Genomic DNA, 13361 nt, shown 5'->3' with positions numbered 1-13361 from the left:
GACAATTCCCCCTGGAGCCAAGGGATCCCAGGCAGACACCGCTGTTAAAGGCGACCAAGTCTTTTCAGAGCCCTGGACAAACCCTGTGCAAATACAATGAGAGTGTCCAGCTCAGGAAAGGGGCAGTGCCAAGGACACTGAACACTGCAGATCCATGGGAACCAGGGAACTGGGCTTGGGCTTGGCCACTGTTCTTTGCTGCTCCTCAAAAGCAATGAGATGTTCAGTTCCTGTGGCTGTGAGCTCTGGGGACAGCACTGACACATTCTGAGATGGCAGGACTGGGACAGGGCTGTTTCCTGCCACCCCCAAGTCCGCTGGCCACCAACCCTCCCAAAAACTAACAAAGGCACTCCCTCAGACCTGAACATGAGCAGGTCAGACCTTGCTACAAAGCACAGAGAGCTGCCAGGTTGTCATTTGATATTCCCCATGTCCCTCGTGTGCTACAGATCTTATGTGAAAATAAACATCAAAAAAATTAACTGGCTGGTGACATTAAAGAGCTCAAATGAGCTAAAGCTGGAAATAATTTTGGAAGACCATCTAATAACTGAAGAGATTGTGGATAGATGCCTTCAACCGTCCTTGCACTAAAAATGGTCAATACATACTTTTGAAGTTTCTATTTTTTCTTTTGTTTTGTTTTGAAGCAAAGGAAACAGGCTTTAAAAAAATATGAACAGTATCAAAACTCTCAAAGGAAATCATAATTCTTTTTAAAGTATTCTTCTGAACAGTCTTGACAAGTGCTTAAGAGATCCAGTAAAAATCTCCCCAAATGTCAAATATTATGACTCACTGTGTCATTCTGAAGACACCACTATCAAAATGTAGGAGAATTCTAGGCTAGGTACCAAACAAAGCATCCAAAAATATGATATTTTTCATGCAAAACTTGGAACATTTAAGGATCCTTCCTGTTATTTTTCCCATTTATCACTCATTAGGGAGCTCACTTGGGAACGCCTTGCAACTAGAGCAGCCTCATCTCAGGAAGAAAATACCTCTTGGTCATTATTTCAGGCTCCACCAATGTTCAGTAGATGCTGCAGAAAGCATGCCAGGGAAATAAAACACTTTTTGAAAAGCAAAACCCAAGGCACCAGCCACACAATGTCTTTCTCATATTTTATTCACTCAGAAAATTATCTGGGCCAAAAAATCTGCCCTCAGACCTGAGAGCTCAATATTCATTGGTTGCTTTAATGTCAGTATCAGAGGAAAAATGTGATCCTCTTGTTTTTTTTTTTGGAGTGACACAGGGCTGCTTCTCTGTGCAGCAATTAAAGGTCCAGTCCAAATTTCTCACTGGATAGTTATGTGAGCCTAAAAACAGACTGGACATTCATCTTAGGCCAACTCCAAGCAGCACTGCTTCTCTTTGTGGAGGATATTTGATCATGCTAAAATAAGAGAAAACTTCAGGGCGATGCTTTATCAAGTGTAGGAAAACATCCAACCTCCTCATTTTCCTCCCTCCTACATGTTCTCAAATCACAGCTCCAGTTTGGGTACACACAGGTTTCTGAAGTGCTTCTATAAAACAGAGAGGAAAACCGCAGCTACACTCATTTTACAGTCAGTTAAACAACTCTTTTAATCCCAAATAATGCTTTTGTTCCATCAAGGCACACTTATTCTCTTTAATCAAAGCTGAAGAGAACAGGTAACATGCAAGCAGATGCTGGAGAGATGAAGAGAGCAGTCTGATATAGCACAAAATATTGCAGTTTTCAGGTTAGAACCAAGCTATAATGACAGGTGGAACTTTAACAGGTGGATCTCCCATTGCTGCTGCCTCATTTAAAAAAAAGAAAAAAAAAGAGAGAGAGAGAGAGAGAATCCCTGAACAATAGCCAAGGTATTCTACTCCTTCAAAACCACCTCCCTTGTCACCTTCACTGACATTCTCTTAAAGAAACACAGCTGCTTTTTGGTTTTGTTTTTTTTTTCTTCTTTTTTTTTTCTTTTTTTTCCCTCTTGCAACATTTTCCTGGCCTTATTTTTTCAACAGAATCATGAATTTCATGGGGCTTTCCACAGGGCTCATTGCTTATGAAGAGCTGCCAAGAAACACGCTCGGGCTTTTCTGAGCCTTCCCCACGTCTCAGAGAGAAGCCAAAACAACAATAGGGCAATAAAGATGACTTTTACACACAGTTTAATAATCATCTATCTTTTTTCTGTTCTGTGCTGTCATGAGAGCTATTTATTTCATGCCCCATTAGACTTTTAAAACCAGGATCCAAGCTCCACTATTCCTCCCTAATCAGTAAAAGAGAAGCTGGATGCAGTAAAAGTATTTTACTTATTTATCTTTAAGTGAAACTGCAGTTCTGAAAAGACAATGCAGAGCAACAATTTGCAACCAATGAGTGCAACGATTTTTCTTTTGTTCCATGTGTCAGTTGGGTGATACTTTGTTGTAATATACTGACAAAACAACACAGAAAATATCCTTCCTTAATGCAAGAGAAGCTTTAGTAGGGCCTGCAGGACTGACAGTAAATATGCTGTTGAGAATTTCACAATATTACTTGAGAAAAGGAACGTGCTTATGGTGAAGGAAGGATGGGGAAAGGCTGGCCTGCATCCACAGCACGGAAACTTCTCCAGGCTGCACAGGGTGAGTGCTCAAATAGTGTGGTGCAACATTCTGAACCCTGCCAGGTAAGTCTGAGTGGAACTCGTCTCTTTGCTGCTAATAAAAAACACTGTGCTCTTTTTCTCATAGGAGATTACTCATTTTATATCTAATAAATTGTATTGGAAGAAATGCTTGCTGTTGTCTTGTTTTCCCCTTCTCTCTGTTCAGTCATTTGTGCCAATTGGAAATTTCAGAACCCTGAACCTAAAAATGGTTGGGTGGAACAGACAGGGTGTTCCTCCAAGGAGGTAATTCAGTAAGGAATGTTGTTGGTGTTTGATGAAAATGATTTGAGGCTCATCGAAGAAAATAATAAAAAAAATATTTTTACTTCCAAACTATTTCAACTTGCAATGAACAAATGAGAAACCCTGTGAAAATCCCTCAGCAGCAAATGCTATTATGTTAGATACAAAAACATAAAAGGAATCACCTGGAATGCACTGCAGCAGAGTAAATTCTGCATGATCACTGAAGTTTGCTCTTGCTTGACAAACACTGCCCACAATACCTAGCAGGCAAAGAGTTACTGTATGCTTTTTATCCTGTCTTAATTGTTAAAAACTCCCAAGTTTTTACTTACCAGGTTTTGACCTGCTAAGTGGGAACCCTTAAGTTCAATTCCATGCTGGGATTCTCACAGTGGCTTTTTTTTTTAGATTCAAGGAGCAATTCTCCCTAAGCTTAAGGTTCAACAAAGGGAGCATGGGTAAAACCAGATCTGGGCAGGGAAATAATGATCCTTTCACTGTTTCAGAATCTCAAAGAAGGAATGTGTTCTATGCACTGCTGAAGCATGAAAAACCATATTCAACATCCCAAATGCCACACAATGCAGTGTGTGAAACATTAACTGAACCAGATGATTTCCAGTGCCCCTTCAAGGTGGTGACCTGCCTGAAGCACTGTTCCTCAGAACCACAGTGCCTGGGAAATAGCTTCATTTTGCTGGGGACCCTAGGTATGGAATCATTTGAGGATCAGTTCAGCTATCCACACCATCTGGTGCAGCAAGTGACACCTGAGATGCCACACATTATCTGAGATGGGCTGGCATTGTCCTCCTGGGCTGGCAGAGAGGACCCTGTGGATTCCTGCTGGTCTGAGCAGGGAATGGGGGCTGGAGCCTGTTGAAAATGCTTTGTCTCCAGCACTCCTTCCTCCTGGCTCTGCTCCCTGCTCCAGAACTCCCATGGGATACTGCAGGAGTGTGCCCAGTCCTTCATGGACTCCTCCAAGGTGGCTCCTTCCCTCAGGCTGCAGCTCTCCCAGAACTGCTCCAGCCTGGGTCTCTTGCACAGCACACAGCTCTTCAGGAGCTGACTGATTTCCTTGTTTCCCACTGTGTTTCTTGACAGACTGGATTTAATGTCTCTCAGATCCCTTTTGAGAATGAATTCACTCTGCTCATCCTAGAGGACAGCAGTAGCTGACATTCCTCTTTCTTGCAGACACGCTGTGTCCTGATGAACAAGGAGGAATTCTCTGGTATGTCTTCTTGCACAAACATGACATTTTACATCTGAGAGAGGGGAGTTTGACCAGAGGAGATGCTGGAGCTGAGCCCTCCAGCACAGCAGGACACCCACACTGAGGCTGAAGACAGGCTGCAGCACTGCCAGCTGCTGTGCTATTTCCTCCCAGAGGGTCAGATAAGAGTCCAATCTGATAGCAATGACATGTGGTTCTCTCTTCATAAAACAGGGCTGGAAATGGGCTTAAGCTCTTGAACAAAGCCCAGACCTTCCAGGTCTTCCAGCACTTCTCATTCCCAGTTGCACAACTGGGAAATGTGGGTGCCTTTTTGTGTTTCATGCAGAAAACAAGTACATTTCACATCTGCCAAGTAACTAAAACTGAGAAACTTCCATGTAAGGCAGAACTCCTTCAAATAAAAAGGAAGAAAACACACTAAACTCTGACCACAGTTTTCTCTGTCTTGAGGAAATGATGGCTGAAGTTCCAAAATTTAAAAGGAGTTGATAGCTAAGTACTTGTTTAAGCCTTCAGCATTTATTAAGCAGTGGAACCACAAGGCTGAACCACACCACCTCAAACCTCCTTGTTCCTGTAGCAAAAATTTTGGGGGGAAAAAGCAGCTTCAGGGCCATGATCCCCCTCAGCCTGTCCAGGGGTGGCTCGGGGACAGAGCCACACGGTGTCACAGCAGCCAGTCAGGGGAGGGCTCCAGGACAGAGGGACAGCCACAAGCCCCACACAGCTGCAGCTGTCTGGCTGCACCGGTGCAGCTCCCTGCAGCTGTCTGGCTGCACCGGTGCAGCTCCCTGCAGCTGTCTGGCTGCACTGGTGCAGCTCCCTGCAGCTGTCTGGCTGCACTGGTGCAGCTCCCTGCAGCTGTCAGGCTGCAGTGGTGCAGCTCTCCCTGCAGCTGTCTGGCTGCATTCTTGCAGCTCTCCCTGCAGCTGTCTGGCTGCACTGGTGCAGCTCCCTGCAGCTGTCTGGCTGCACTGGTGCTGGGCTTTGCCCAGACAGAGTCACCCCAGTGGGACACTCCAGGAGAAGAGCCCCTAATCACCAACAGAGAGCTGTGCTCTGAAAGCTGCAGCACTCTCAGATACCATCCACCACAGGACACCACAGGGTCCCCTAAGGTAAAACAGATCTTAGCCTTCTCTTCCAAACATATCAAACCAGAAATAGTTCCTAGCTTTATTTTATTACTATTTATTTTGAGAGTGATTTTTTTTTTCAGTGATACAAACTGCTTGCAGCTTTTTCCCAGGGAAATAAACTATTTTAAAACACGTGTTCCTGCCCTCTCTCTGCCATGGGTTACTGGGTATTTTAGTAAAGACCTATTTTCAGTAGTGGAAGCCACTAATTATATTTTTAGGTTTCAGAACAAAGAGGTGAAGGCATTGTTGAGGCTTTGGCAAATAGGAATATATTTCCTGGTTTTTTTGGTTTTTTTTTTTTTTGGTGTGTAAGTGCTACATATTTCTGCTTCTGCTAAAATCAGACAGGAGGAGGAAAATCCCAGCAAACAACAAAACCAAATAAACCAGCAGGCAAAGCCCCAAAGCATTGGAAGCAGCCAGGGCATGTTTGGTGCAGCCCATTTGTTCCTCTGTGCATGTTTGGGCCCCTCTTCACGTGGAGGACAGAGGGCAGAGAGGCTGAGGACAGATGTCTTTGGAGGGATGAGATTCTGAGTTTGAGCCCAGGACTGTGGCAAAGCAGTGATGGGCTGAAGGAGAGCGGTAACAGAAGTGAGCAGGAAAAAGGAAGGGAAGGGAAAGCTCTCTGAATTTTGCCCTACATTGCTACACCACAAAGCTGAAGGGAAAACACAATATTTGTATCAACAGCTGGGGACAGACCATGCTACAGCCAAAAAGGCAGAGATTAGGGAAATACAAAAAGGGCAAGAACCAGGGTGACTGATCTAATGCACATCCTTCTCTTTTGATGTCCCTGTGGATGTTTCCTTTTGAAGGGAAGGAGAGCCTACAAAACTGCAAGGAGGAGCTGTAAACCACCAAAAGCCCCAGCAGGTTGTAAACCAGCCCCAGGCCCTTCAGAGCTGGCTGGATTTAGGTACGTGATTGTCCTGGAGGAATGACATGTTTATAATTCAGCTTCAGGATTAAAATAACCAGTGGGGCAGAGGAAAAATAAGACATCAACTGACAATTAAAGCCATCAGGATCTGCTACACAGCATGAGTATTGGTTTGGTTATTTAAATACGGGCAACAAATATTGAAAATATTGATTTTAAGAATGGTGGGGAAACCTGGTGGTGGTGGGTACAGGTTTGAAGCTTTTTCAGGGCATTCAGCTGTCTGCCTCCTCTCAGCCTCTTTTGACTTGCATTTACTACTTCATGGAATCCATTTGTAATTCCACATTGTTTTAAAGTTAATAGATGGAAAAGAACTAGGAAGGAGGTTATTGTGTGAGCGTGGGCTGCTTTTTGGTGTGGTTTTTTTCTTCTTTTTTTAAATGAAAGTGAAATGGGGCTGGAGTGTGGGAAATTCTTTCCTCAGCAGTCACTTAACAAATTGGCCATTTTTCATCTACTCTGAGTCGGGGGAAAGACTGTCAAAGAATTTTAAAAGAAAACACTGCAAATTCTTATTAATTGAAGAAAGATTTTTGGCCTTCATTTGTCCAAGCAATGAAAGCAAAATTCATGCATCATAATTTGGGATATTGTTCCCTAAAAAGGCTAGAACAAGTAAAACCAGGCAGACAGCAGATAGAGCAGGAACACACTAAGGTATGGAAAAAACCAAAGCCTGGATACTGTGACTCTGTCAATAGTCAAAATTTTCAACACATTCATTTTTAATTTGTATTTAATTTAAGAACATAAGATTTACTATCATGATTTAACCATTACTCAACTAAGCCAAGGGGGACCCTAACTATTTCTTACAGAACAACACAGACACACTCTTGGATCTTCTTCCCTGCATCCAGACTGGTTTTCTGTATTACAGCAGACATTTGTTCTATAAATGCAGAGTTTACTGAAATATCACTGCGTGTTACCAGCACTGTGGCATCCAAGGGCACAGGGGTGATGTGGGATTCAGGGGAGAAAAGCAGGAATCTGAATAACTGAGCTGGGCACCTTTAGGCTAAGGTTACTGCAAACATCCCAGGCTGTCAGTGCAGAAACAGCTCCAGTGCAAGACAGACCACTCCTGACTGAATGTGGGGGTTAACTACAGCTGGGAAATCCCATTTGCACACAGAACCCACAACTCCTGCATAATCACACTGATAAAAATGGATGGGCTGGATTTGTTCAGCCACAAAACCCAGCCAGTCAACCTTTCAAAGAAATTTCTATTTTCTATACAAGTGTTGATGAGGAAAAAAAAGCAAAGAAAAGCTCACTCTGTCTGTCTACTTCTTGTTTACAAGAGAACTAAGGATAATATTTGGGTACAACATATCACCTACAATTTCTGTCCTGCTAGATACAGCCTGGCTGTGGATGTTTGTGCCCATTGAGAGGTCACTGTCCCCCAGACTGCTTCACAGGAGAACTGCTTCCCTGGGCTGTACACCCCTGCCTTCCTTTGCTCAGAGAAAGAGGTCAAATCCATACACCTGGCAAAGCTGGAGCACACAGAGTTTGGTAACACAACATTTAGCACAGTCAACACCAGAGAGGCAGGCACCTCAAAACTCAGTTCTGAGCACAGGAATGAGCACTCCTGACCCCTGGAGGGAACTGCTTTCTCCCTGAACTCTTGGCCTTCACACTCTGTGCAATACTGAGCACATCTGCACCACCTTTTTCTGCTGTTTTTAACAGATACTGCCATAGCAGTGTCAGATATTCCTTCAGCACAAAAAGGTTCATCTAAAGAGAATATACCTAGAGATGCCCTGGGTGTCTGTCACAGGAGACCTCAGTCAGACTCTTTGGCCAGTAGCTCCTTCTCTTTCCAGGTCAGAGACACAAATCATCCCCAGGCGTGCTGTGATGGCTTCTCTCTGTGCTTCCATGGCTTCTCCTCCACTTCTGTTCAGACAGCTGAGCAATTTCACATGATTCCCCATTTCTTGCTTGGCTTCAGCTCATAAGGACCCTCAAAACCATTGCTCAGCTTTGGTGGCTTGTGTGTACTTTGGTTTGGCTGATGGCTTCAACTCTTCCAGCCATTTTCTGCTGCTCCCAGCACTGCTCCGAGGCCAGGGCTAGCTCTGAGGGACATTTCAGCCCAGCCAGCTGCCCTGCAGTCAGTCCTGCCAGTGACTGATCAGGTTTGGTGAAATATCCCCCTCCAAAATGGAGGTAAAGCAGGTTATGGCAATTCTGGTACCACAGTTCACCAAACTCTTTCTATTTTAAACTATTGTAACCCTTCACATTCTAATTTAAGCAACACCCGTATTTTTGCAGCCTTTTTCACCTATGATTCATATTGCATTTTCTGGAAGTATTTCCTTATTTTCTTCAATAATTTTTTTTTTCCAATTGTAACCAAGGTTATTGCCTGCACTATGATAGCACATTTTGTGTGCTTTTATATTACCCACATGGCAACAATGAGCTCTGGTATTTGACAAACTCCTGCTAATCAGCAGAGGCACAGCACAGAAAACATTCAGGTTAAAAAAACAACAAAGACAAAAATCAACAAAACAAAACCCACTGGAAGTCGAGTAAAAATTTTTCTAAAGTATCACATGAGTTCCCTAGCCATTATCCAGATGGCCAGTTGAGAAGAAATCCCAATCTAGTTCTTTCCTACCTTTATTGTCAGGAAAAAAAAAAAAGATTCTGCAGTGATCCTGTGGAAAGGAAAGTGCATTTGCATATATGCTGGATTCAGTTCCTTACTGGATATGTCTTTCCTTGGCTGGTCAAATCCATTTCCTGTTGTAAATGTAAAGACTCTGCCTCCTTGCATTGAGTTCTGTTAGAAACCACCCAAGAGTAGCTGACATAAATAGTGCACAAGTAAGCACAATGGGCTCAACATCCTACAAGCAAAACTCTTTACTCTGCTAAGCTGATTTTTTTTAGGTTTTGGCAGAAATATCATTTTAGAGACCCAATAAATGTACATTTGAGTCATAAGGCTTTTCTCAGCTGAAGATTTACCATGGGCCTCCTTTGTATCAGCCACAAAAGTATTTTAAGAGTTTGGAAATTCTAGAAGCTTTCCTCCTGCCTTACTCAGCCACTCAGGCTTGATCCTCATTAAATCCCCTGACATGTAATATATTCCAGCATACAAGAAGCCCTTCATTGCTTCTCCATGCTCAGGAGGCAATAACCCCATTTCAAAGGCTGGAGCAGGAACTCCTGCAGGTGTTTCCTCACCTCCACGCTGAGCCAGGAGGGCTGGGCTGTGTGAATGAGTCCATGGAATGCTCCAGAAGGCCTTGAGCAAAACCATTTTTAGATTCCACTTAGGAGAGTCTCTGCTCTCTGTCTTAGGTTGGAAATGGGGGTGTGTATCCCATTCCTATCTGTGGAGCAGTTCTCTTCTGTTCGTGGGACAGTTTTCTTTATCTCTCCCACAGCCAATCCTCCCTCCAGGAGATCTCTGCTGTCCATGGGCCATTAGTTATTAATTATCTTCTGTCCATGGGCCATTAATTATTAATTATCTTCTGTCCATGGCCAGTGAGTGTCCCTGCAGGGCTGATCAAATTCCACCATCCCATGGGGAGATGCTGTGCCCAGGGCAGGAGCCAAGCATTCCTACCTGGATACAATCTGAGATTTCACACATTCCTACCTGGATACAATCTGCCCTGGAACAGCACAGCAGCCTTTGCCCCCTGCATTCCCAGAGGAGCAGCTTTCTCCTGCCCTGCATTCCCAGGGGGAGAGCAGGCCCATCTCCAGCAGCCCTGCAGCTGCAGAGGAAAACTCCCCCCTTGTGCAGGATCCTGCTGCAGCAGAGCCACAGCTGGCACTGCAGGAGGGCTGAGCCCCCCTGGGATGGGGCTGTGCCCCCACCTGACACACAGGGGACAGCGACTGCTCTCACTCTGGCAGGGTTGGTTTGTAATATTGCATTGTTTATTTTATTTTTATTTTATTTTAATTTTCTTCCCTAATAAAGACCTGTTATTCCTGCTCCCATATCTTTGCCTGAGAGCCCCTTAATTTCAAAATTATACCAATTCAGAGGGAGGGACTTTACATTTTCCATTTCAAGGGAGGCTCCTGCCTTCCTTAGCACACACCTGTCTATCCAAATCATGACACTCTCACAGAAGGTTTAGGAGGGAATTTATCTGCAATGCAGGACAGCACTGAGGACACTCATCCCACCTCTGCCTCCATCACCAAGCCCTGTGACCACAGAGCCAACAGCTGCCCCTGCTCCCTGACCTGGCTCACACTGGAGACAGCCTGAGCCTGCAGCCTCTTACAGAGCCTTTGGTGAAAGCCATGCCCCCTAAGCCAAGTTTTTCCAAGGTTCAGGACAGGTGTATATCAGGCTCAGTACTGAGAATGTGCACACTGAAGGAGACACTTCTCTGATCCCTTAAATACTGTTTTTTTAAATGTATTTTACCATGAGGCATCAGTGTTTTGATGCAGAAAAGTGGCCATGTTTCTGAGCACATATATTGCAAATTAGTAAAATTAACATTTTTTTCCAGGAAGAGATTCAGATTGTTTAGAAGGGGACTAGATTTCCAGTTAATTATATGCTCATGCACTAAATAAACATGAATTTGGACCCTTCCCTTCAGGCACTCCTCATGGATTCCTGTTCTCTGGTTGTGGCCCCTTCTTACCTGTGTAATTAGGAGGGCAGAGACACACATAGTTGTTGATCCCATCCACACATGTAGAGTTATTCTCACAGTCATTATCTTCACAGTCATCTGGGTTTATTTCACACCTCTCCCCCTCATACCCAAGAAGACAAGAGCAGCTTTGGAGAAAGAAAAAAAAAAAAAAGTTAGCATGGATCTAAAGGGACAGGAGGTTTGAGGTATAAAACTGAAATTAAACCATATAAAAGTCAGCTGGAGCCAGATTCACTGCTGCTGTGAGGCATAGAGCAATTTAACCCCAAGTGTTTGGTGAAAGATGCAGTCTGATGGCTCCTGGGGTCATGTAACTATTTACAGGAGACAAAACTCATCCTCAGGAGCCAGCCTCTGCCTTGCTCCCTCGGCTTCTTTATTGGGAACTCTGCCCCTTACCTGAAGTAAGCAACTCCAGGGCAGGAGAGCAAACATTCATCACAATATTCAAATCCTCCCTGTGCATGATTTTGTGAGAATGTGGACATTTGCCTGCTGAGGAGTGCACAGTCACAGGACAGCTTGGCAGCTCTCGCATACCTCGGCCTCTTCAAAGAACAGCAGCTTGAGTTGAGTTTACAGACATGACCATTTTCTTCTCATCACTGCTTTGTCACTTGTCCAAACAAGAAATGTTTGGGAATGATTGCTTTTACAAGTGCTCTAAGATTTCAGCTCCCTCAACATCTATTTGGAGAAGAGCTGATGATGCCCAGATAATTTCAACTAAAACACAGAGCATGGCACAGCTAGTAATGGTTCTGTGAGGATGTGGACACTAGTGAAGAATAATTGCACTGGACATTTTATCTCACAGGAGTGTGATGTATGATCCCTAGAGGGGAGATAGAAAACTAGAACAGCTTGATTGTTTTTTTTTTTTGCAATCTCCATTTCCTCTCTACATCTAGAAGCTACGGTTACAAACAGAACTTTTATATTTTAAACTCTCTGTAAGTGATGAAGAGGTGGAGGGCAGAGTTTCCAAAAAGACAGTCTAAAACCAGGAGTTAAGTGCTCCAGTAATATCAGGGGCTTCTGAGAAGCCAGCAATGATATTTGAAACGTCAGTTTTGAAGTGCCAGCATTGCTGTTCAGTAGTCACAGAAAGGGCTGTTTGGAGCCCCAGTCCAAACTACACATTCACTCTGCTGTTCATTTCCTTTCTTATTCAGGCTCTGGTGGCAGAAAAGGAACTGAACAAATAAAAAGCACTACTGATTGATGAGGATGAAAACCAGAAAGCACTACAGCAGTCACACTAATTGCCATGCACTGCTTTTGGAAACCAGGAGGATTTCCAAGGCAGACATCACTGCAGGGTGCTGTTCCCAGCTCCAACAGACAAAGAGGACGTGAGGTGGTTATCCTGCTTTATGCAGGAGATGGGGAAAACCCTGGGGAAAAAGGAGCTCTTCAGAATCCGTGGCAAGAAAGCTGCAGGGCTTTCCCTTCCCTTCCTGCTGTGTGCCACAGCCTGAGCAGAGCGCAGAGACTCCCAAGGGAGGGATGGCACAAAGCTCTGCGTCCACCTCAGGAGTCCCAGGCTGGCTCATGAGGGCTGGCTTGGATTCCTCATGAGGTGCAATCTCAGAAAGGAGTCATAAAGAGGAGAAAAAACGGGAAGGGAATGTGTCTGGAGCCACCACAACAGGAAGATCTCCCAGATGGGTAGAGAAGAGGGACACTGGTCACATTCAGAGTCATCTTCATTCTGCAGGGACCATCCACAGGTCATGAGGGTTAGAAAACCTCCACCATGAATAACCAAAAGCAAACTGCTCCAATAAATCCAATTTAGGGCACAATAAATCAATAAGGAATATTTTCTTTTCCTGTCTCAAGCTCATTATTGCTAATAAAACGTGTCCTCTTGCTGACCCAGAGCCAGAGGATCACAGGAGGCAGAAAGAAGAGCTGGCACACCATGTCCTGTGGCAATGCAAGTGTCAGGGAGGGGGTTAAAGATATCTAATTAAATACAGTGATACATTCAGCATGTCTTGATTTTTGATTACAAAACCCCATTTTCAGGGGTTTATAACTCGGTCATACAAATATGCCCCAGGCTGCAAGTTGGAAGACAAGGTCCCAGTTTGGGAGCAGAAATTTTTGTCTCCATTTAAAGAAAAGCAACAAGAGTGGCTTTGTGCTGGTGCTTTTTTATGTGAACATAACACCATTTTCCTTCCACAAAAGGATTGGGAAAGCTTGGGCGTATGCAATTAAAAATGACATTATTAAACACTATCACAGGAATGGTTCACAGAGGAGATACCATTAGTAACAATTCATTTGGGATTGTTAACATAAATTGCTCAGTATTAGGACACATTCCATACTGAGGGAAATGTCAGAATAATTGATGACATTTGGCTACTGGTCCTTATGTAGTATAGGGAGTCTTTACATTATTGCTTACGTACAATTCTTTATTTTGATTTGCATTC

At 44.0% G+C, this 13361-nt stretch overlaps 1 protein-coding gene across 1 annotated transcript in view; it reads right to left on the bottom strand.

The window, feature by feature from the left end:
• The window catches only part of SLIT3 (slit guidance ligand 3), a 478838-nt gene that overhangs the window by 37275 nt on the left and 428202 nt on the right, over positions 1–13361 (bottom strand). Inside the window, exon 29 of the mRNA XM_084215502.1 lies at positions 10897–11036. Coding sequence (XP_084071628.1) covers positions 10897–11036 — 140 coding nt within the window. The remainder of the gene's footprint in view (positions 1–10896; positions 11037–13361) is intronic.

This window comes from Fringilla coelebs (genome assembly GCF_963513975.1).
Source record: "Fringilla coelebs genome assembly, chromosome: 15".
In the NCBI taxonomy this organism is placed as follows: Eukaryota; Metazoa; Chordata; class Aves; order Passeriformes; family Fringillidae; genus Fringilla; species Fringilla coelebs.
Note: the sequence above shows the minus strand (reverse complement) of the source record. Positions and strands in the feature narration are given on the sequence as shown.